General features: G+C 42.8%; 1 protein-coding gene across 1 annotated transcript in view; it reads right to left on the bottom strand.

The window, feature by feature from the left end:
• The window catches only part of LOC121287061 (glutamate-rich protein 6), a 64,160-nt gene that overhangs the window by 22,410 nt on the left and 16,160 nt on the right, over positions 1-25,590 (bottom strand). Inside the window, exons 5-12 of the mRNA XM_041204533.1 lie at positions 21,429-21,563; positions 16,476-16,553; positions 15,856-15,918; positions 13,557-13,619; positions 10,537-10,602; positions 9,968-10,060; positions 1,100-1,260; positions 137-201 (exon numbers count right to left, since the gene is read on the bottom strand). Coding sequence (XP_041060467.1) covers positions 137-201; positions 1,100-1,260; positions 9,968-10,060; positions 10,537-10,602; positions 13,557-13,619; positions 15,856-15,918; positions 16,476-16,553; positions 21,429-21,563 — 724 coding nt within the window. The remainder of the gene's footprint in view (positions 1-136; positions 202-1,099; positions 1,261-9,967; positions 10,061-10,536; positions 10,603-13,556; positions 13,620-15,855; positions 15,919-16,475; positions 16,554-21,428; positions 21,564-25,590) is intronic.

Genomic DNA, 25,590 nt, shown 5'->3' with positions numbered 1-25,590 from the left:
CAGTTCAGGTTAATATATAATCCCCAACTCTATAAACCTTTAATGGAGGCACAAAGTGAAAATATACAAACAAAATGAAATATTTAAACCACACAAGGAAAGTAAAATAAAATCTGAACCACATGAGAAAACCTACCAGGGGAAGCTCGGTGCCTTTCTTTTGCCTTTCTCAGAAATGTTTCCATTTCCCTGTCACGTAACCTGGCAAAGCATAACAGAACCATTGAAGTCTCACCGAGTAACAGAACAAATGGATACAAAGCCATTTGGGTAGCAATAAAATTGATGAAAGTTATCTGCAAGCAAAACGTTTTCTACTTGGGTAGGTATTATCTTAAAATTAAAAAACCTCGTTTGCACACAGATCTGGTCTAAAGTGAACTTCTGGTTGTCGTGTTTTTGGTCATACGTTTGTGTTAACTTCTGTGTTAACTCAAAGGTTATCAGGGTTAGATGGGAATGTGGAAATCAAAACACAAGATCATCAGCCATGATCTTATTGAATGGTGGAGCAGGCTTGAGGGGCTGAATGGTCTACTCCTGTTCCTATTTCTTATGTTCTTTTCTCCATTTCACATATCATGCTGTAATTCTACCTCCCACTAGTGGCAGCACTGGAGCGTTTCCTAGGCTTCACTCCAGAGAAAGTTCAATGCTCCAAATAACTTTGTTTCCAAAATTGCTGTCAGCTTTGCTATTTCATTATAAGTAATGTAAAATTAGAGTATTCTACAAAAATAAGGACAGGATGTATGATGTTAAAATGGGAACTGAATTAATTCAGCGCACTAGTCCAAGTATATCCTTGCCCTCTACAATGAGGACTACATTTGTTTCCTGAATCATTCTATGAAAAGAAAACTCATGGGACTTGGACTAACCTACTTACAAACAGAAATAAAATGACGCTTAAAAAAGACTCGAGCATATTCATTAGCTAATATTGATCAAATAGCCATCTAGTTGTGTCATTTTCTAGCAATCTAATTGGCTACTATGAATCATGTGATCAGCCTGATTATTCTGTGCTTTATTGACAATAAGAAACATTGCTCCAAGATGAACTTCAAAACGGAACTAAAACAAAGCAGTAAATTACCTCATTGCTGCTTTCTCCTTGGCTTGTTCCCTCTCGAGTACACTACCAAACGGAAGATGAGGTGAGATATCAATCAATTCCAAACCAGCTTTCAACTTCATGAGAGCTTCTTCTCTCATGAGGAACTCAAACAAGTCCTGATATTGTTTACAGCAAAAGAGCTGCAAAGAAAAGGAAACACACCGTTAAAGGTTTAAAGCTTCACCATGTACAGTATTAGCTGTAGTGTTTTATTTACAACCAAAACAAAAAGCCTTTTCAGATCAAAGGATCACATTATTGTTTAACACATTGTGAGGTTGGAGTAGAGGATTGTGGATTCATACGCATGGGTTCCGCATGGTTTTCCAAGATCTGAGTCGCATTATCAATGGGACATACCAAGCAACAGGGAGTGAGTCACCCAAGAAACTTTCATATTTCTCCTGAAGGCTAGCTTTATTGATGCTGGGAGATGCTTGGATAAAGCTCCCAGCTTGTTCTGAAGCTCAGTTGAATGGCTTAAGCATCTAACAGAGTTGGAAGGAAAGATGAGGTGAAGCAAGAGGATGGGGGTGGTAACAACTTAAAGCTTAGTCTGCAAGGAACATATCTTTTTATTTCTGTTGGACTGTGGGTTAGAATTACAGTGGTTGCAGGTTGAAAGACGTGTCCACTGGAACAGGATGAGAGATATATACAATGTTGCAGTCCTGGAACAGAGTGTGCCAAGAAAGACAGGATGATGCTGGAAAGGAGTCCTGGACCAAGGAAGCTGGCAGACAACAGCATTTTAATTGGCTCCTGACCAGGTGACCAGGTTTTGTGTGAGAAGCAGTGCAGCTGTGTGTGTGGAAGATTCCAGTAATCCTACAGCAGAAAGCTCTTGACTTGCAAAGAGAAAACATCTAAGATCTCTTTTCCTTATATTTCTATAACCTGCCCTCTCTCTGAGAAAATCCCTGTAAAAAGGAAAAGGGGAAAACCACTGTTAGAGACATTGAAAAGCAAGTTCTCAACCAGCGAACTAAATACTGAAAGTGCCGGAAGACCACCTTGCGTCACCAACAAAAACCGAAAGCAATTTGGAAGACATCAATCAAAGTCAACCCATCGAATCTTGTACTCCAGATTTGTGCTATTGAATTGTTTTATCCTACCCTTAAAATCCGTGTGTGTGTGTGTGTGTGGTGGCGGATTTAAGAAAGGGTAGAATTTAGGTTATAAAGTTAGCAGTTCATATTCCTTTCTTTTGCCACTGGTTAAAGACAATTTGTTCAATAAACAGTTATTTACTTATTAAGTTTACAAAATTGGTGCTCGTATCCTGTTAGCCTAAATTAAACAGTTGGGTAGAATTGGGGCAATCTGGTGGTTTGGTCAAACTTTTCACGTTTGTCGTGGCTCGGGGAAGAGTGGGGTTTGATATTACAGCGCACTGTCCCCGCTGAATCGTGACAGGTCAAAGAAATGGAATTTAAGACCGGGTCTACAAGATAGGGAGGAAAGAAGAGGGGTTTAGGGAGGGAATTCCTGAAGAATGGGAACTAATGGTGGGGCTAAAGCAGGAAGGGGAATGCATAAGAGATCTGGAGGGTTTGACAGCGCAGCAGGAACGCTATAGAGATAGAGGAAGGAAAGGTCTTGAAGCGATTTAAATGAAAAGGTGAGAATTTTTAAATGTGAAGCATTGAGAGAACAGCAACTGGCGTAGGACATTAAGCATGGTGCTGCTGGGCATGGGATAGGCTAAAAGAACATCAGAAAGAGGAACAGAAGGAGGCCATTTAAGACAGCTCAGCCACTCAATCTTCTGCCTCAACTCCTGCACTGCCCTCATATCCCTTAATTCCCTTAGTACCCAAAAATCTATTGATCTCTATCTCAAATAAATTCAACAACTAAACAGCTAGGATAGAGAATTGCAAACATTCATAACCCTTTGAGTGAAGAAATTTCTCTTCATCTCAGTCTAAACGGCTGTTAAATGAGGGGTCATCTATTTACGACAGAGATGAGGAAAAAATTTTTCTCAGAGGGTAGTGAGTCTTTGGAACTTTCTTCCTCAAAAGGTTCTGGAAGCAGAGTCTTTAAATACATTTAAGGCAGAAGTAGATGTATTCTTGATGGGCAAGGGGGTGAAAGGTTACCGCGGATAGGTGGGAATGTGGAGTTGAGGTTACAATAAGATCAGCCACGAGGTTCAAGGGGCTGACTCCTGCTCCTAATTTGTATGTTCATGTGACCACCTTTTTTTATTCTTTCACAGAATGTGGCCTTCACTGGCTAGGCTAGCATTTGTTGCCCATTCCTAATTGCCCTTGAGAAGCTGGTGGTGAGCCGCCTTATTGAGCTGCTCAGTCTATGTGGCATAGGTGCACCCACAGTGCTGTTAGGGAGAGAGTTCCAGGATTTTACGAACATACGAACAAGGAGCAGGAGTAGGCCATTCAGCCCCTCAAGCCTGCTCCGTCATTGAATAAGATCATGGCTAATCTGATAGTAACCTCAAATCTGAATCCCATCTACCCCCGATAATTTATCACTCCCTTGCTTACCAAGAAGCTATCCACCTCTGCCTCAAAAGTAATTAAAGACTCTGTTTCTCCACCCTCTGAGTGAAAACAATTCACCTAATCTCTTTTTTAAGGGTGACCCCTTATTTTTAAACAGTGACCCCCAGTTCTAGATTCTCCTACAAGAGGAAACATCTTCTCCACATCCACCCTGTCAAGACCCCTCAGGATCTTGTGTTTCAATCAAGTCACTCTTACTCTTCTAAACTCCAGTGGATATCAGCCAAGTCTGTCCAACCTTTCCTCATAAGACAATCCACCCATTCCAGGTATTAGCCTGGTAAACCTTCTCTGAACCGCTTCTAATGCATTTACGTCCTTCCTTAAATAAGGTGACCAATACTGTACACAGTACTCCAAATGTGGTCTCATTAGTAATTTACTGCTAGAGAACAGCTAATGTGGTTCCGCTATTTAAGAAGGGTTGTAGAGATAAGCCAGGGAATTACAGGCCAGTGAGTCTCACGTCAGTGGTAGGGAAACTATTGGAGAAAATTCTGAAGGAGAGAATCTATCTCCACTTGGAGAGGCAAGGTTTGATCAGGGATAGTCAGCGTGGCTTTGTCAGAGGGAGGTCATGCCTAACAAATTTGATTGAATTTTTTGAGGTGACCAGGTGTGCAGATGAGGGTAGTGCAGCTAATGTAGTTTATATGGATTTCAGCAAAGCCTTTGACAAGGTCCCACATGAAAGACTTATAAAGAAGGCAAATGCACATGGTATACTGGGTAATTTGTTAAGGTGGATTCAAAATTGGCTTAGTTGTAGGAGGCAGAGGATGATGACAGAAGGCTGCTTTAGTTATTGGAAGCCAGTATCCAGTGGCGTATCACAGGGATCTGGGCTGGGTCCCCTATTATTCGTCATTTATATAAATGACATAGATGACTATGTGGAGGTTAGGATTAGTAAGATTGCGGAAATCATAAAGATTGGCCAGGTGGTTAAGTGAGGTTGAGTATCTTGGGCTACAGGAAGATATAGAAGGGATGGTCAAATGGACAGATAAGTGGCAGATGGAATTTGACCCTGAAAAGTGTGAGGTGATACGCTTTGAAAGGAGTAATTTGACAAGGAAGTATTCAATGAATGGCATGACATTAGGAAGTTCTGAGGAACAAAGGGACCTTGGCGTGTGTGTCCATAGATCTCTGAAGGCAGAGAGGCATGTTAGTGGGGTGGTGAAAAAGGCATATGAGGCACATGCCTTTATCAATTTATCAATCGAGGCCATAGGGAGGTCATGTTGGAGTTGTATAGAACCTTGGTGAGGCCACAGCTGGAGTACTGTGTGCAGTTCTGGTTGCCACAGTATAGGAAGGATGTGATTGCACTGGAGGGGGTGCAGAGGAGATTCACCAGGATGTTGCCTGGGATGAAACATTTAAGTTATGAAGAGAGGTTGGATAGATTTGGGTTGTTTTCGTTGGCGCAGAGAAGACTGAGGAGCGACCTGATCGAGGTGTACAATATTATGAGGGGCATGGACAGGATGGATAGGGAGCAGCTGTTCCCCTTAGTTGAAGGGTCAGTCACGAAGGGACATAAATTCAAGGTGAGGGGCAGGAGGTTTAGGGGGGATGTGAGGAAAAACTTTTTTACCCAGAGGGTGGTGATGGTCTGGAATGCACTGCCTGGGAGGGTAGTGGAGGCGGGTTGCCTCACATCCTTTAAAAAGTACCAACTGGATGAGCACTTGGCATGTCATAACATTCAAGGCTATGGGCCAAGTGCTGGTAAATGGGATTAGATAGGTCAGGAGTTTCTCACGTGTTGGTACAGACTCGATAGGCTGAAGGGCCTCTTCTGCACTGTGAGATTCTGTGATTAGTGCTCTGCACAACTGAAGCATAACCTCTCTACTTTTGCATTTAATTCCGCTTGCAATAAATGATGACATTCTATTAGCTTTTCTAATTGTTTGTTATACTTGCTTACTAGCCTTTTGTGATTCATACACTAGGACACCCAGGTCTCTCTACACCTCAGAGCTGTGCAATCTCTCACCATTTAGATAATAATTTTTTATTCTTCCTGCCAAAATGGACAATTTCACATTTTCCCACATTATACCCCATTTGCCTGATCTTTGACCGCTCACTTAATCTACTTATATCTTTTTGTAGCCTCCTATGTCCTCTTCACAACTTACTTTCCTTCCTATTTTTATGTCATCGGCAAATTTGACAACCATCCCTTCAAACCTTTCAGCCCATCAGCGACAGTGAAGGGACAGTGACATAGTTCCAAGTCAGGGTGGTGAGTGGCTTGAAGGAGAACTTCCAGGTGGTGGTGCTCCCACCTATCAACTGTCCTTTTCCTCTAGATGGTAGTGGTCATGGGTTTGGAAGGTGCTGTCTAAGGAGCCTTGGTGAATTCCTGCAGTGCATCTTGTAGATGGTACACACTGCTGCTACTGTGTGTCAGTGGTGGAGCGTGAATGTTTGTGGATGTGGTGCCAATCAAGCGGGCTGCTTTGTCCTGGATGGTGTCAAGCTTCTTGGGTGTTGTGTGGGCTGCACTTATCCAGGCAAGTGGAGAGTATTCTGTCACACTCCTGACTTGTGCCTTAGACAGGCTTTGGGGGAGTTTTTTTTTTATATATTTGTTCATGGGATGTGGGCCTCACTAGCTAGGCCAGCATTTATTGCCCTTATTACCCTTAAGAGTCAACCACATTGCTGTGGGTCTGGAGTCACATGTAGACAGGTAAGGACAGCAGATTTCCTTCACTAAAGGAGATTAGTGAATCAGATGGGTTTTTATGACAATCGACAATGGTTTCATGGTCATCATTAGACTTTTAATTCTAGATTTTTATTGAATTCAAATTCCACCATCTGCTGTGGCATGACCCCTGGGTCCCTGGATTACCAGTCCAGTGACAATACCACTATGTCACTGCCTCCCCTAAAGGTGATCAGTTACTATCTGCAGAATTCCTAGTCTCTGACCTGTTATGGTAGGCACTGTACTTGCATGGCTGGTCCAGTTCAGTTTCTGGTCAATGGTAACCCCCAAGATGTTGATCATGGGGGGATTCAGTGATGATAATGCCATTGAATTCTAAGGGGGGTGGTTGGATTTTCTCTTGTTGGGGATGGTTGTTGTCTGGCACTTGTGTGGGACAAATGTTACTTGCCACTTGTCAGCCCAAGTCTGAATGTTGTCCAGGTCTTTCTGCATGTGGGCACAGAATGCTTCAGTATCTGGTGCTGAACATTATTCAACAATCAGTGAATATCCCCACTTCTGACCTTATGTTGGAGGGAAGGTCATGAAGCAGCTGAAGATGTTTGGGCTGAGGACACTACCCTGAGGTACTCCTGCAGTGATGTCCTGGAACTGAGATGATTGACCTCCAACAACACAACCATCTTCTTATGTGCTAGGTATGACTCCAACGAGTGGAGGGTTTTCCCCCGATTCCCACTGACTCCACACTTGGTTAAATGCTGCCTTGATGTCAAGGGCAGTCATTCTCACCTCACCTCAGGAGTTTAGCTCAATTGTCCATGTCTGGACCAAGGCTGTAATGAGGTCAGGAGCTGAGTGGCCCTGGCGGAACCCAAACTGAACGTCAATAAGTGCCGTTTGATAGCATTGTCAATTACACTTTCTATCACTTTGATGATGATCGAGAGTAGACTGATGGGGCAGTAACTGGTGGGTTGGATTTGTCCTACTTTTTGTGGACCGGACATACCTGAGCAATTTTTCACATTGTTGTAGCTGTACTAGAACAGCTTGGCGAAGGGCGCAGTCAGTTCTGGAGCACAAGTCTTCAGTACTTTTGCCGGAATGTTGTAGGGCCCATTGCTTATGTAAAATGGTTTTCAGCTATTTCTTGATATCGCCTGGAATGAATTGCATTGGCTGAAGACTAGCATCTGTGATGCTGGGGACCTCAGGACGAAGCACAGATGGATCATCCACTTGGCACTTCTGGTTGAAGATTGTAGCAAATGCTCAGTCTTGTCTTTTGCATTGACGTGCTGGGCTCCCCCATCATTAAGGATGGGGATATTTGTGGAGCCGCCTCCTCCTCCTATTATTTGGTTAATTGCCCACCACCATTCACAACTGGATGTGGCACGACTGCAGAGCTTAGATCTGATCCATTGGTTGTGGACTCACTTAGCTATGTCTATCACTTGTTGCTTTCACTTGTTTGGCATGCAAGTAGTCCTGTGTTGTAGCTTCACCAGATTGACATCTCCATTTTAGGTATGCCTGGTGCTGCTCCTGGCATGCCCTCCTGCACTCTTGAACCAGGGCTGATCCCCTGGATTGCTGGTAATGGTAGAATGGGGGATATGCAGGGCCATGAGGTTACATAATGTGGTTATATAGAATTCTACTGCTGCTGATAGCCCGCAGCACCTCAAGAATGCCCATTTTTGAGTTGCTAGATCTGTTTGAAATCTATATAATTTAACATGGTGCTAGTGCCACACGACATGATGGAGGGTATCGTCAGTGTGAAGATGGGACTTCAACTCCACAAGGACTGTGCATTGGTGACTCCTACTAATACTGTCATAGACAAATGCACTTTGGACGGGCAGATTGGTGAGGACAGGGTTGAGTAGATTTTTCCCTTTTGCTGGTTCCCTCACCACCTGCTGCAGACTCAGTCTAGCAGCGAAGCCCTTTAGGACTTGGCTAGTTTGGTCTGTAGTGGTGCTACCGAGCCACTTTTGGTGATTGACATTGGAGTCCCCACCCAAGGCACATTTTGTGCCCTAGCATCCAAGTGGTGTTCAACATAGTGATTCATCAGCTGGTGGGTGGTAATCAGCAGGAGGTTTCCTTGCCCATGTTTGATCTGATGCCATGAGACTTCATGGAGTCCAGAGTCAATGTTGAGAGGTCCCAGGGGAACTCCCTCATGACTATATACCACTGTGCCGCCACCTCTGGTGGCTCTGTCCTCTCAGTGGGGCATGACATACCCAGGATTGGTGATGGTGGAATCTGAGACATTGTCTGTAAGGTATGATTCCGTGCAGATGACAATGTCAGGCTGTTGCTTGACTATTCTGTGAGACAGCTCTCTCAACTTTGGCATTAGCCTGCCAGATGTCAGTAAGGAGGGCTTTGTAGGGTCAACACAGCTGAGTTTGCCATTGTTGTATCTGGTACCAGGTCAATACTGGGTGATCTGTCTGATTTCATTTCTTTTTGTAGACTTTGTAGTGGCACGCTAGGCCGTTTCAGAGGGCATTTAAGAGTAAACCACATTGCTGTGGGTCTGGAATCACATGTGGGCCAGACCAGGTAAGGGAGGCAGATTCCCTTCCCTAAAGGGCATTATTGAACCAGATGGGTTTTTACGACAATTGACAATGGTTTCATGGTCACTATTACCAAGAGTAGCCTTTTCATTCCAGATTTATTAATTGAATTTAAATTCCACCAGCTGCCACAGTGGGTTTTTGAACCCGTGTCCCCAAGAGCATTAGCCTGGGCCTCTGGATAACTAGTCCAGTGACATTACCACTTTACATGGTTCCAGACTCCCCAGCCAGGGAAAACAACCTCCCTTCATCTAACCTGTTAAACCCTGTCAGAATTTTATATGCTTCAATGAGATCACCTCTCATTCTTCTCAATTTTGGGGAATATAGGCCTGATCAGTTTCTGATGAGTGGAATTTATGGATGTGGGAAAGACTAGTTAACAGGGATAGATTGGCCATCAGCACACAGGGGCAGCAGTGTGTAAATCCATAAGGTGCACAGCAGCAACTTGCAAAGGCTCCTTCAACAGCACCTTCTAAAACCCAGCATGTTCACAACCTAGAAGGACAGAGGCAGCAGACACATGGAAACACCATCACCTGCCAGTTCCCCTCCGAGTCATTCACCATCCTGACTCGCAACTATATCGCAATTCCTTCACCGTCATTGGGTCAAAACCCTGAATTCCCTCCTTAACAGCACCTTGGGTCTAACTATACCACATGACTACAATGCTTCAAGAAAGCAGTACACCACCACCTCCTCAAGGCAATTAGGGCTGTGCTATTAAAGCTGGCCTTGCCAGCGACATCCACATCCCATAAATGAATTAAAAAAGAAAAGTCAATTTTTGAGGTGACAAAGGCTAGTACCAGTATCAGATAGTTTGCTGACACTCAGTGTATCGGCTCATATACAAAGAATGGTTACCTGGGTTCAGTGCTGGAGGGCTGCCAGGGATCCAGGGTACATTATACTTGAACGATTGCATTCGATAGATCACAAATTGGTCATGGAGAAGCAAGTGAAAAATGGGAAAAGGGGAAGCTATAAGGCCGAATGTACTCACTGTTTCGGGTGCTTCTGTGCTCAGTTTTTTGGGCGTAGGTAAGGGCTTTAAGTTTTTCCCACAAAATTGGCACAAATCAAATCCGATTGATACCTACAGAAGAAATCACACGGGTCAGTTCCAATTCTTACACAGTGCGTTGAAGTCTGTGACGGATTGAAGCACATGCAGCAGTGTAAGGATAATGCAGCAACGATCTCTGCTGTTCTGTGTTAGAGTGTATGGACCTGGTTCTTAGAATGCCTTAGAGTCACTCTGGGCTGCACAGATGCTGCCAGACCTGCTGAATATTTCCAGCACTTGCTGTTTTTATTTCAGGTTTCCAGCATCTGCAGTGTTTTGTTTTTTCATTAGAGGATACCTTGAAGGTAGTTGATGTCTCAAGATTAACACGTTTGAAACAAAGGTTTGTCTTTGGTCCAAAGCTTGCATGGAGATATATATTTGAAGCCAGCTCTTCTCGTTTTGAAGTCATTTAATTTACACAATGAAGTATTTTATGAACCAGTTCTGTTCTTGCTGGATGTGACAAATTGCACGGCGTCTCCAGCTCGGGAACCTGTACTTACCACAGATTCTCTAAACTGCTCCCACTGGTGCTCGCTGATAGATTTTGAAAGGTGTGGTGTTTTATCCTAGGGAAGTAAGACGTTTTTATTAGTGATAATGCAAGTGTCCCAGAAGCAAAATCCCCGACCCAGTTTTCCTTAGTTATCGGTTATCTGTCCCTTACAGTCTGAAATGGGAGAATTTATAATGGAGAACAAGGAAATGGCAGCGCAATTAAACAACTACTTTAGTTCTGTCTTCATGGAGGAAGACACAGATAACTTTCCAGAAATGCTAGGGTCTTGTGAGAAGGGGGAATTGAAGGGAATTAGTATCACTAAAAAAATAGTGCTGAAAGCCCGATAAATCCCCAGGCCCTGATAATCTACATCCCAGGAAAGGAGGTGGCCATGGAAATAGCGGATGCATTGGTTGTCATCTTCCAAAATTCTATAGATTCTGGAGCAGTCCCAGCAGATTGGAGGGTGGCAAATGTAACCCCACTATTTGAAAAAGGAGGGAGAGAGAAAGCAGCAAATTACAGACCAGTTAGCCTAACATCAGTAGTAGGGAAAATGCTAGAGTCTATTATAAAGGATGTGATAACAGAACACTTAGAAAATATCAACAGGGATTAGACAAAGTCAACATGGATTTATGAAAGGGAAATCATGTTTGACAAACCTGCTGGAGCTTTTTGAGGACATAATTAGCAGAATAGATAAGGGAGAACTGGTGGATGTGGTGTATTTGGATTTTCAGAAAGCTTTTGATAAAGTCCCACATTAGAGGTTAGTGAGCAAAATTAAAGCACATGGGATTGGGGATAATATATTGGCGTGGATTGAGAATTGGTTAGCATTCAGGAAACAGAGTAGGAATAAATGGGTCTTTTTTGTAGTGGCAGGCGGTGACAAATGGGGTACCGCAGGGATCAGTGCTTGGGCCCCAGCTATTCATAATATACATCAATGATTTGGATGAGGGAACCCAATGTATTATTTCTACATTTGCTAACAACACGAAACTTGGTGGGAAAGTGAGTGGATGAGGAGGATGTTAAAAGGTTGCAAGGTGATTTAGACAGGTTGAGTGAGTGGGCTAATACATGGCAGATGCAGTATAACGTGGATAAACGTGAAGTTATCCACTTCAGTAGGAAAGACAGAATGGCAGAGTATTATTTAAAATGCATTGACAAATGTTGATGTACAAAGGGATTTGTGTGTCCTTGTACACCAGTCACTGAAAGCAAGCATGCAGGTGCAGCAAGCAGTTAGGAAGGCAAATGACCTTCATTGCAACAGGATTTGAGTACAGGAGCAAGGATGTCTTACTGCAGCTGTACAGAGCTTTGGTGAGACCACACCTGGCATATTGTGTGCAGGTCTCCTTACCTAAGATAGGACATACTTCCCATAGAGGGAGTACAGTGAATGCTCACCTAAGATAGGACATACTTCCCATAGAGGGAGTACAGTGAATGCTCACCAAACTGATTCCTGGGATGTCAGGATTGTCATATGAGGAGAGATTGAGTCGACTAGCCCTGTATTCACTGGAGTTAGAAGAATGAGAGGGGATCTCATTAAGACGTATAAAATTCTGACAGGGCGGGACAGATTGGATGCAGGGATGATGTTTCCCCTGGCTAGGGGACCTAGAAGAAGAGATCACAGTCCCAGGGTATGGGGTAGGCCATTTAGGACTGAGATGAGGACGAATTTCTTCACTCAGAGGGTGGTGAACCTGTGGAATTCTCACCACAGAAGACTATGGAGGCCAAGTCACTGAATAAACTTAAGAAGGAAATAGATAGATTTCTCGGCTCTAAAGGCATCAAGGAGTGTGGGGAGGGAGCAGGAGTATTGCGTTGAGTTAGAGGATCAGCCATGATCGTGTTGAATGGCGGAGCAGGCTCGAATGACCTACTCATGCTCCTATTTTCTATGTTTCTATCAATTCCACTGAGGGGAAATCAGGATGCACTTCTTCACACAAAGGGCAGTGGAAATTTGAGAACCCTATTGCCCATGAGGTTGTGGGGATGTTCGGGCTCAAGGCTGGGATGGATAGATTTTTGTTAGGGAAGGATGTCAAGAGACAAGGGGCGAAGAAGGGGTAAATGGAGTTGAGGTAAAGACAAGTCACGCTCTAATTGCAGGCTCGAGAGGCTGAATGGCCTACTTTTGTTTCAAACCAAAATTGAAGCGGAGAACATTTGAGGTCTATAAGTTGGGAAAAAAAGTAAAAGAGAACCAGAAAAACTAAGAAAGGAGGTTAGGAGATAAGGGAAGCAAAGAACCTGAAGGAATGTCAAAAAATATCAGAATCAGGAATTGTTTTGGCGCCGAAGGAGGCCAATTGGCCTATTATGTCTACGCCAACTCTCCAATGAGCAATTCACCAGTGCCATTCTGCCATCTTCTCCCCATAGCCCTGAACCGTCTTCCTTTTCAGATAACAGTCTAATTCCCGGTTGAATGCTTTGATTGAACCTGCTTCCACCACACTCTCAGGCAGTGCATTCCAAGCCCCAACCACTTGCTGTGTGAAAACATTTTCCTCTTATCCAGAAATTGGAAAAAGCGAGTTGAAAATATTATGACAAGTAAAAGGAAGTGGGACAAGATGGTTAAAACCAAAAGAGAACAAGGTGTTGGTACCTGATGGAATATATCCAAGGATTCTGTGGGAAATGAGCAGACAATTAATGGAGGTCCCAGGAATTATTTTTCATGGTTCTTCTCAGGAGGACTTGGCAGATGGTTTGGGGGGGTGATGGCGGGGGGGCAGTAGTTGGGTGGCCAGTGTAACACCCATTTTCAAAAAGAGTGACTGTCTATATTCCTCATGGTTTCCTTTACTTTCATTGGATATAGTTTAATTACTTTAGTTTCAGCTTAGTCCTAATCACTCTTGTTGGCTCTTGTCGCTATTTGATACAGTTGGAGTTTTAATAAGAAAGCCCTGGTGATAGCCGAACGTCAGTCAGTTTTACATTGTGCTATGTGACTTCTTCATAGCGCCTTATACTCACCAGTGACTTGTTACTCTGGCTGAACTGATTTTCACTGCTGAGATATGAAAGTTCTTTTTGTATCTGGTTGAAGGGCAAGAAACAGCTTTTATTAGTACAATAGGAGTGAAATTTTTGCAATTGCGAGCAACAAAAAAAAGTCCTCTCTTTGCTTGACACAGAATGAGCGGGCAAGGTGACTTGGAACCCAACATCATGCAGCCACTGGAGGTGCGTTAGAACAGCTTGGGTCTCACTCTTAGTTTGTGGAGCAGTATCTCACCTGTTGACCACATTGACACACTGGCTGAGACTGGGAACTAACCAGATGGAGGGAATGATGTGCTTGAATTGAATCCAAACACTCTGGCATGTGACCCAGGAGGTTAGAATGATAAACAGTTATCCACCCACCTTCATTATCTCATTCTTCTTGGGGATTGTGGGGGTGGAGGTGATAGGGGTGGCCGGTGAGTTAGGCAGTGCTTGTTGTTGTGTAATGCTGAAAAATGAAACACTTTTCCACATTCTCCATTCCACATCCACAACAAAACCTTCAATACTGCTCTCAGCATGAGAGACCCCACCATTTTATCAACTTAATATTTGCGACTTCTCTGTGTGAGTTTTAAAACTGATGTTAAAGGCTAACAGAGCGTCAAACAAGCTGAAAGCATCTCCTTTCTGGCTGAAGCCCCAGTTCCTGCAAGGATTTGTCGAACTGCTTTGACCACGTACTCACTCCCAAGATCAAAGATGCGGAATAATGAAGGACTCGCTAAGACCAGAAACAAAACAGGCAGTCTGCCTTTCAGTCTGACCAAACCCCCACCCTCCCCTCCCAATGTTTCCCTTTTTCTATTTTCCCTAACATCATCATTTCCTCCCCATTACCCCCAGTATTCTCCCATCCTCAGCCTAATCAAGCCAGTGGGGGCAGGGGGGGGCAGTGGTGTGGGGCAGTGGGGGGGGTGGTCTGCAGCCTGGCTTCTGCCACTTTTTCAAGCAGCCAACAGGAGGACTGAGGGAAAACAATTTGGGGGCAATTGTAACCCCCTTCCTGTCAGGAAGCCCACATGATTGGATGGAATGTCAGTTTTACACCCACCCATCAGTTTCCCGATGAGCGCGCGAGGTTAAAATTGCCCCCAGTTGCCTCGGCTTACATCTCCCTTTAACTAAGATGAGGATCTCGCTCTGTAAAGAAATGGTGAGCATGAACCTCGTTACACAGTAAAAAAAAACGATGCACGTGTCAATTCAGAGCCATTTAAATTGCTTTATTCTTGGAGGCGGGGGAAAGCAGGGGATTTAAGATCACTGAAGATTGTCACTGCTGGAGAATGGAGGATTTTTACATCCATTAGGGAAGGATGTCAAGAGATAAGGGGTGAAGAAGGGGTAAATGGAGTTGAGGTAAAGACAAGTCACGCTCTAATTGCAGGCTCGAGAGGCTGAATGGCTTACTTTTGTTTCAAACCAAAATTGAAGTGGAGAACATTTGAAGTCTATAAGTTGCAAAAAAAAAAGAGAACCAGAAAAACTAAGAAAGGAGGTTAGGAGATAAGGGAAGCAAAGAACATGAGGAGGGAATGTCAAAAAATATCAGAATCAGGTAATTGTTTTGGCACCGAAGGAGGCCAATTGGCCCATTATGTCTACGCCAACTCTCCAATGAGCAATTCACCAGTGCCATTCTGCCGTCTTCTCCCCATAGCCCTGAACAGTCTTCCTTTTCAGATAACAGTCTAATTCGCGGTTGAAAGCTTTGATTGAACCTGCTTCCACCACACTCTCCGGCAGTGCATTCCAAGCCCCAACCACTTGCCGTGTGAAAACATTTTCCTCTTATCCAGAAATTGGCAAAAGCGAGTTGAAAATATTATGGCAAGTAAAAGGAAGTGGGATGAGATGGTTAAAACCAAAAGAGAACAAGGTGTTGGTACCTGATGGAATATATCCAAGGATTCTGTGGGAAGTGAGCAGAGAATTAATGGAGGTCCCAGGAATTATTTTTCATGGTTCTTCTCAGGAGGACTTGGCAGATGGTTTGGGGGGGTGATGGCGGGGGGGCAGTAGGTGGGTGGCCAGTGTAACACCCATTTTCAAGAAGAGTGACTGTCTATATTCCTCATGGTTTCCTTTACTATCATTGGATATAGTTTAATTACTTTAGTTTCAGTTTAGTCCTAATCACTCTTGTTGGCTCTTGTCGCAATTTTATACAGTTGGGATTTTAATAAGAAAGCCCTGGTGATAGCCGAATATCAGTCAGTTTTACATTGTGCTATGTGACTTCTTCATAGCGCCTTATACTCACCAGTGACTTGTTACTCTGGCTGAACTGATTTTCACTGCTGAGATGTGAAAGTTCTTTTTGTATCTGGTTGAAGGGCAAGAAACAGCTTTTATTAGTACAGTAGGAGTGAAATCTTTGCATTTGTGAGCAACAAAATAAAGTCCTCTCTTTGATTGACACAGAATGAGCGGGCAAGGTGACTTGGAACCCAACATCATAATACACTTCCTCTACCATAACAACAGAAGAAAGCCCCTTCTGAGGCAATATTATATTTCCATTTATCACATCAGCCTTCTGTTCCCTTTCTGAGCTGGACTAAACACTGTCATGAAATGTGTTGTTCTTTTAAAGTACCTTGACCAACTCACAGATTTAAAACATCAAAAGTGGGAATCCTTAAGAATCCCATCCTTAGTTAGTGGCATTATAGCATTTAATATCTACTCCTGACTGGGAACAATGTCAGCTATGCTGTTTTAGGCTGGTAGTGGGATACGTTGGTACTGAGGTGTATTGGTAGTGAGGTGAATTATTACTGAATTGAACTGATAGTTAGGTGCACTGGTGTGCTGGTATAGAGTGGAGTTAACAGTGAAACAGTTACATTCAGTGTGAGCATCAGAGACCATCATACTTACTAATTTGTTACTCATCCACTGCCAATACTCCTTGACATCATGAAGTTCCCTAGGATTTTGTAACCAATCACTCTTTACCTAAATTTAAGACAGAAACATTGCATCATTAAGAATTTAAATACATGTGTTTTTATTTAAAAGTGCCACTTCCCTCCATGCTATTTTCTCCTCCTGCTGAATTTAGGGCGGTATTGCTGGATTGAGTGACTATCCTTTCCTAGACTTCCATCCCTCATTGCTAAGAGGTGCAGAATCCAAAAGTGGGCTCAACAATTTATATATCAACTTGCCCTCCCTGACTAGTCCCCCCGTGTGACAGCCAAACCTCAAGCCATGGGAGTAAACAGAGTAGATGAGCCAGTGTTCAATGACTACACGGAGAGGTGGTTCAACAATCCTGGAGAGGAGCTACCTTCGCATAGAACACTGGTCGGAAAATTGGAAATAGAGTGTTGTAGTCCTTAGCTTCGGCCCCGCAGTCCATATGTAGATGGTCCCCCTCCTCTACTGGGAGCATGGGGTCATGGAATTGTCCTTTATGTTTAGCATGGTGTGGGTGGGTCATTTAGCTTAGATGGCGAGAGTGCGATGCAGAACAAAGCCGACAGCATGGGTCCAATCCCTGTAAGGGCTGTGGTGGTTCTGGAGGCCTGCCTCCTTGCCTCACCCCGCACCTGCAGAGTGGCAGCCTTCAAGCTACATATAACAAATTGCCTAGCCCTAATGGAGAGATGCATATAGCCAATTACCTTATTTAGTCTGATGCAATTTGAAACACTACACCATCACATGTTTTTAAAAAAACATTTTCACTGGGAATTTCCTGTGGGAGGAGGGGATTTGTCCCAATCACGCTGAGGATTGGTGGAATCACTGGGCGGGAGGTGGGGGTGGGTGTTGGTGGGGAGACAGGATTTCTGTTGACCTTCTGTCAAAGGTCTGGTAGCCAATCAGGAGAAATCCCTAATCCCAGAAAATTCCCAACGCTATGATCTAAATGTTATTGCATGGATTGAAACTTCCAGACCAACCTTGTGGACACAAAAGTTTAGATGAATTTCAAGACCTTGCAATAAACACGGGCACATCACTGCCTTTACCAAACGCGCAATCCTACACAAAATAAGACAGCAAATAATAGGTACATTTACAGTACTGATAGGCACTGTTTCTGTGTGAACACTTAACAAACTCATAACAAAATACCATTAACCTGAAGAAAGAAAGTTAACATAAGTGAATTTGCACCAAAACGGTATTGATTGGAAAATACACTTCAAGGCACAGTTTCCATTAGCTATATCAGTATAATCAAAGCAGAATTGGCCAAACCATGGCAAATAGGGTTGCCAACCCTCCTGGTTTGACCTGGAGTCTCCAGGAATTGAAGATCAATCTCCTGGACATTGCTGTGTGCAACCCTGGAGAAAAGTCATTGGGACTTTAAAAGAGATTGGTTTATTTTGTCATTTTCTCTGATCGTTTCTCTTTACCAGATATAAAAGCATTGAAAATGGGGGCAAAATAGGCTGTTTGGCTGTCAATCAAGGATCCTCCAATTGGGTATGCGGCTTTTTGCTTTCCAATTGACGTTGGAAGACAGTTTGTCACAAGGATGGATATGTTGGCCAACTAATGGCTGGAGCATGGGAGCAAGTCATGTGATGAAACCTGGAAAACATTTAGTCACAGTTGGGCCTCCTAATGGCAAATGATTAGGGAACTCCAGACATAAATGAGTTACTCCCAAATCCACTAAAGTGTGCATTCACTGCAATTTTTTATGCTGGTTCAAGATTCAATGTGCCCAAATCAGGTCCCATCCACTAAACTGGCCACAGCCCCAAATCAAATAAATCAACATTGGGAGCGCCTATTAATTATGCCTGTTTTTCAGGTCCTTGAATGGAGGTCCTGTGCTGCAGTGGGTAGCTTCTCTGTCTCTAAGTCAGAAGCTTCGAGTCCCACCCCAGCTCCTGATAGCCAAGGAAGGTCCGTTCATAACACGGCCAAACATGTTGATTATCAACCTGCAAATCCTTCCAAGATGCGCCAACGGCAGGCAGGAAGCACAGGAGAAATTCCTGGTCAGCTTTGTGATGGAAAGAAAGTTGGAACCTCCACCATTGCTATTCCAAAGCTCCAGACTACAACATGCCATAAAAGCGCATGTTGTCACACAATCTTAGACACCCTGAGCCTGAGTGAACTGTAACCCATCATGGGTCTTTGAGAAGATGCTTAAAATTAAGCTGATTTTTCTGTTGGGGGTTGGGGGATGCATTGTCCCCAAATGGACACATTTTAAAGCTTTTGAATATAGTTGTTTTAAAAATTACTAAGCAACTTATATGAATATAACCAGCAAATGACCTGGATGGATCTTTTTTAAAGTCAGTTTCAATTATTTAAAAGCAGGTCACTCTCAGGTAGTGGATTAAACTTTCTGATCTAAAGGTCTTTTTGTGATTAGCTTTGTGAATTAAACTGCACTAGGTTACCACTTTTAATAGATCAAGGTGTTATGACCATGCATTTGGTAAAACTGAGTTATTTAAAAAAAATCCCAGAGGGAAACTTTAAACAACTGTCATAACTTATAACTTTGTGTTATGTTTGAGATGCAACTCTAAATTCAGGAATCATACCACCAGTTCTTGATAGGTTTTATATTAAGCTAAATGAAACATTTTATTAATTTACACAAGTTAAATATATACACCCGGCCACAAATTACTACAGTCTTAACTTTGAACAAATTCCCAAACTAATCTCCATTAATGCAACAGCAACCCATAGACTTAACCAGATACCAGGCAAAGCATTTTCACCTTACAAATTCAAAATGAGTTTCTTTTTACTTTGGTTCCTGTGGAGACAATTGGAGTCTTACAGTTGCTTTTGATTTCACATTGCCTCTGCTCTACACACACAAAACTGAAGTTATCCCTAGCACAACTCATTGAATGTAAATTCTCATTGTATCACCAGGCTCTTAAAACCTCTTTCATAGTACCAATTTTATTAGCATTATAAACATATTGCTTGGTCTCTGCTAGCTAGGTGCCAGAATTCACCCCAGTTCTTGAAAGCTGTATTCAAAAAAATGCAAATGCACTCCATCTCTCTTACATATCAAAATTAATACATATCAAAACACCCAGAATAATTGGTTTTAATCCAATTAAGACACACCCACAGACTAAACCTTTTATTAAATTTTATATTTTAAAAGAAAAATATTTTCCAATAATATATACATTAATAGCTTCATGACACAAGAGATTTTTTAAAACAACTTTTTCATTCTGAATTAATTCTAAAATGTTGCTTGATTGCACTGGTTCATGGCAGAGTTTACCTTTGGCGCTATGCAAAATGCATTTGAATGGAGACTTGCAAAGGAAAACCATGGCAAAACTATCTGATTTGGAAGCAATTTGCTGATTGAGCCTGAGGCAGGAACTCCACCCCACAATATTAAATATGCAGAAATTGCTGATTTCACTCGCACAAGGAGGCGAGAGGTTTCTGAAGCTTCAGACTCGCATCAATTATACCCCATCAGTGCCGGAGGTTAGGATCCGTGAATACTTTGTTACCTTCTGTGTCCTTTGCAAGACGGAATTGCTGTTGGGTATTGCCCTGTCAGAGAAGCAACAACAACGGAGTCAAATGGTCAAGGTGGTGCATAGAAACAAGTTTGGGGGAATGGCTACACCAATGGCATTGGAATCTGCAGTTCTATTTTTTTGCTTGCTGTTTAACAGTACATGCAGCCATGGCTCAGTTGTAGCACTTTCATCTCTGAGTAAGAAGGTCTTGGGTGCCTCAGTCCCTTTACAGAGACTTGAAAACAATATCTATGCTGATGCTCTAGTGCAGCGCTGAGGGAGTGCTCTAAGTTGGATGCAATAAAACCCAGCACTTTTTCAAAAGGAAGACTCGCATTTAGAAAGCACCTTTGACAACCGCAGGACATCCCAAAATGCTTTCCAGCCACTTTTGAAGTGTAGTAACTATGGCAATTTTGGAAGTGTGATACCCAACTTGCGCACAGCAAACTCCCACAAACGACAATGTGATAATGATCAGATAATCTGTTATCTCAGTGATATTGATTGAGGAATAAATATCGGCCAGGACACCGAGGATAACTCCCCCGTTCTTCTCTGAAATAGGGTCACGGGATCTTTACACCTGCCTGAAAGTCTAATGTCTCATCCGGAAGGTAATCCAAAAATACAGCACTGCCTCAGTCCTGCTGTAGAAACAGACTCTGGGAGGCTTCTTAGACAAACTAAAAGAACTTTATTCACACAAGAGCTTCCATGGCTGCTTGTATCCAGCCAACCCTTCTTTTGCCATTTTTTCCTAGAATGTCCTCCCTAGAATTTATTCCCCCCGTGCTAGCCACACATTGGTTGAACAAAGCATGTGACCCCTACTCAGTTGAACTGATCTTAAAGTGATAGTCATCATAACTGCGTATCAGCCTGATTTTTGTGCTCAAGTCCCCAGGGTGAGATTGAACCAACAATCTTTTCCCTCAGAGACGAGAGAGCTACCAATTGAAGTACAGCTGAAGAAGAGCAAGAGAGTTCTCCTGATGTACTGGATCAACATTTATTCCTCAAACAGCACCACTTAAAAAAAAATTGATGATCTTGTAATTATCTGGTTGCTGCTTATGGGATCTTGCTGTGTGCTCATTGGCTGCTGTGTTTCCTACCATAGTGACTACACTTCAAAAAACTGGATGTAAGGTGCCTTGGGACATGCTGGGACAATAAAAGGCAAGCTATAAAATTCAACCCTTTCTTTTACGTATAAGAAATGAATTTCTCACATTTCACTCACCTGATATAGCCTCAACTTCCAGGGAACACCACAACCCTAAGGTATAATTCAATGCAAAACATATTGCTAGGATGAACATGGGACTGAAAATACCTCTGGCATTACAGCTTTGTAGTTAATCGGTTTCTCTTTGGACTCATGTTTATAAGCCAGGATAGTAGGTAGTCCAACACTGGGCAGCGTGTAAAGGGCAGGCCTAAACAACTTCTCAGATTCTTCATCAATAAACTTCAATAAAGAGACAACAGTTACTACAAGGAAAAAGCACACAAAGAGACTGTGGAGCAAATTAACAGTCAGTGTATGTGGTGAATATGTAATGATGAATAGGCATGACTGTGAAATTTGAGTGACATTCCATACTAGTTATTGGGGACCTCTTATCAGGAATATACCACATACCAAAATATGATTCTGCTCATCTTCAGATGGCAGACTGAATATACACTTTACCAGAATAAAATGCAGGCTAAAAATTAACAAACACATTTAATGTGAAACAGATAAATATTAAGGCTTCAATTTGAAACAAGAACTGTTCCAGTAGACTTTGCAATCCTCCTCAATGTATTTAAATATTTTTTTCCAAAACCATAATTTATTGATCAAATTTATTAAAGTACATTACACATGACTGTTCAAAGTTGACATTACATAAAGTGCAAAACAGATCTGTTTCTTTCAATACTGTATGTTACTCACTACCTTTACAATTACAGTTAATATTTAGAATATGCATTACATGTCAAACATACAGCCCAAGGGGTTATACACACTTTCTATGCTATGCCCTTCTATACCCTTGCTATACTATGGTGGAAGGGCCTTAGACCAGAGCTTCCCAAATTAGGGTTTGTGATTCCCAGTGGGGTCATGAGATGAGATCGTGAGGTTGCATCTCCGAGGCAGTAATGGTTGCTGTGGAGCTCTGACTGTTAACAGCTGCGAGGCCCCTTTAAATCCTCTTTCTTAATGGTAGGCGTGGCCAATTGAATGATGTTTGAGGCCTAACTCCTGCTCCAAAAAAAGTAAGTGAAAAGATAGGTTTTTTAAAATCCCTGAAGATTAAACGCTTCTGTGCCACCCCTTCCTCTCACAGGTTCCCCATCCCTTTCTTACAAGTCTCCCCCACACTGCTCTCACAGCTCCCACTTACAGAACATGGCAATTTTCAAGCCTCAACATAGGGTTGTAGTTTAAAAATTTTTGGAAGCACTGCCTTAGAGTGGCCTTTCCTCACTGTGCCTTTGCAGCAGCTGCCCTAAGTTTTAGTGCATCTTTCAGCAAGTAGACCTGGGCCATGGAATGTGCCAGTCCATCCTCAATCTCCTTGAATAAGAGGCTCATGTCCCAAGCTGCCTTTCAACACACTGGACCATCAAAACAAATACTCAGGTCTTACATGGTGACCCAATCCCACATCGTTAAACTAGCCCAGTTTCTCTGTTAACTACAGACTGTAGACAGACTTGTTTAAGTACAAGTCGTCCAATATAAATCCGTAATTGAAGTCACTTGAGTTGTCCGTCAAAAAGATCTATAGTCAATCACTGACCCTGTCCCATTTTTATAAGTCTCAGATAAAGCTGTCTGTTGAAACCACCAAGCTGACCGGATTCACTGATTTGAATCAGTTACTCTTCATCAATTGTTTCAAGATCTTGAAAAGGATGTCAGAGCAAAGATTAATGCATTCCACCACTTATAACCATTTAATCAACACTAGAAAAGGATATACACAGGATACTAGCTCTGACTGTGGAAAAAAAATGCAGGGCTACAGGGAAAGGACAGGAATTGAAACTAGTTAAATTGCTCTTGCAGAGGCATAGAACAGCCTTGATGGGCCAAATGACTTTGTTCTTTAACCATTCACTGATACTTTGATTAATTGGTATTGTAATGAACCATTCATCAACAGACCCATACCAATGACTCTATATTCATTCAATGTTCTATCTTTTGCCTGACAAAAACTAAGGGAGCAATTTAAACCTAACTCACTGGATGGGAAAATAATGGGATTGGGTAGCATACTGGTTCTGCGTCCCATCCAATATTACTTTCTGTTAATTTCATTTAAAACCAGTGTCGTACCGATCTCTTCAGTCTCCTGACAGGCAGGTTAGATTAAAATTTTGCCTTAAGAGTCAGCCACACATTAACTGAAATAAAATATAAAATGCTGGAAATACTCGGCAAGTTAGGCAGCATCGATGGGGAGAGAAACAGAGTTAACGTTTCAGGTTGATGACCTTTCATCAGAACTGGGAAAAGTTGGAGATGTAATAGGTTTTGAGCAAGGGATGGGTGGCCCAAAGACAAAAGGTTGGTCCATGATAGGGTGGCAGACTGGAGTGATTGAATGATAGAGGAGTTAGTCTCACAGGACCGAAGGGAATGGTGATGAGGCAAGATAAGAAACGAAAGATGTGCCTAGGTCAGGTGCGCTGCTGACCAAAAGCAAAATAAGAGGAAAAACAGAAACACACCAAGAAATGGAAGCAAAATAGAGGGTAAGAGATTGGGACTGAAATTGTTCAACTCAATGTTGATTCTGGAAGGCTGTAAAGTGCCCAATTGAAAGACAAGCTGCTGTCCGCAGTTAGGGGGAGTGCAGTAAGAATCTATTGTAAGAGAATTACTTAGAATCTTCAGGCAGCCAGTGCCAGCAAGCACATTAACAGTTGAAAGCTACCAGATGAACCTTGTACACCCTTAGGGCCTGCAATCAAAGGTCCTGGGAGCCAGACCGGACATGAAGGGATGAAAATAAGATAGATTAGGTGTCCTGGGAGTCAGAATGGAGACATACGTTGGAAAACAAATAAGATTGAGCGTACTTTTCAATAGATAAGGGAAGGACAGATGGTCCCAGCTTAGGTAGGGGGGAAGATCTCTGCCTGGGTGAAAAGAGGGATGTACGATGTATGTACCTGATACCAGAGATATCTGTTTAATGTAAACCTGTATGCTCGTAACTTGGCAGAGTTCTACCTCAAGCTGCTTTGAGGTAGCTCTCTCCTTGCAATTGCTCGAATAAATGATTGTGACCAGTACCTGAGCCCCCTGTGGTTCGTTTGTCAAAGTTACCACAATACTGTCAAGCTTATGTTGAGCTTCACTGGAACAATGCAGCAGGCTGAGGACAGAGATGTCAGCATGAGAGCAAGGTGGAGAATTAAAATGACAGGCCATGGAAGCTTGGGGTCATGCTTGCAAACAGAATGGGGATGTTCCATAAAGCAGTCACTTAATCTGTGTTTGGTCTCCCCAGTGTAGAAGAGACCACATAGTTAGCAGCAAATATAGTATACAAAGAAAGAAGTACATGTAAAATTTCACTACTTCACCTGGAAGGAGTTTCTGGGGCCTTGGACTGTGAGGAGAAAGGAGTTAAAAGGGGCCGGTGTTACACCTCCTGCGAATGCACGGGAAGGTGCTGTGGGAAAGGGCCAAGGTGCTGGGGATGATTGAGGAATGGCCCATGGAAAAGTCCCTTCGGAATCCTGACGGAGGGGGGAAGATGTGTTTGGTGGTTGCATCACGCTGGAGGTGGCAGAAATGGAGGAAAAAGATCCATTGAATACTGTTGGGGTGAAATATGAGGACAAGAGAAATTCGATTGTGATTCTGGGAGGGAGGGGAAAGAGTAAGAGCAGAATTGTGGGAAATGTAGCAGACATGATCAAGGGCCCTGTTAACCATGGTGGAGGGAATTCTTGTTTGAGGGAAAAACCATCTCAGAAATGCTGGTGTGGAAGATTGCATCATCGTAATAGATGTGATGAAAATGGAGGAACTGGGAGAATATAATAGTCCTTACAATGTGAAGGGAATGAGGAAGTGTAGTCAAGGTAGCTGTGGGAGTCAATGAGCTTATAATGAATATTAGTTGATAGTCTATCACCAGAAATGGAGACACAGGAATCGAGTAAAGAATCTTCGCCAACCGGAGCAAAATACATACTTTCTGTGCCTTGTGGAAACAGCTCACAGAAACTGTAATTAACCCTTTGTGCACTGTTACTAAAGATAAGGAATGCGAATCAACAATCTAATTCGGCCAAAAACGCATTTTTGTCACTTGTACGCCTACAAATCTAACACTCTCTGGTATCTTACCCAGGTGTCCACTATTCACGTGCGAGATTTGATAATGAGATCTGGTCCCAAGAACATCTTAGCCACGCCCAAACTTGTCCTCACCCGATGCCCAAAGAGACTCATTGCCGCCAACAGGGAAGGCCGGATC

The sequence above is a fragment of the Carcharodon carcharias genome, chromosome 2 (genome assembly GCF_017639515.1).
Source record: "Carcharodon carcharias isolate sCarCar2 chromosome 2, sCarCar2.pri, whole genome shotgun sequence".
In the NCBI taxonomy this organism is placed as follows: Eukaryota; Metazoa; Chordata; class Chondrichthyes; order Lamniformes; family Lamnidae; genus Carcharodon; species Carcharodon carcharias.
Note: the sequence above shows the minus strand (reverse complement) of the source record. Positions and strands in the feature narration are given on the sequence as shown.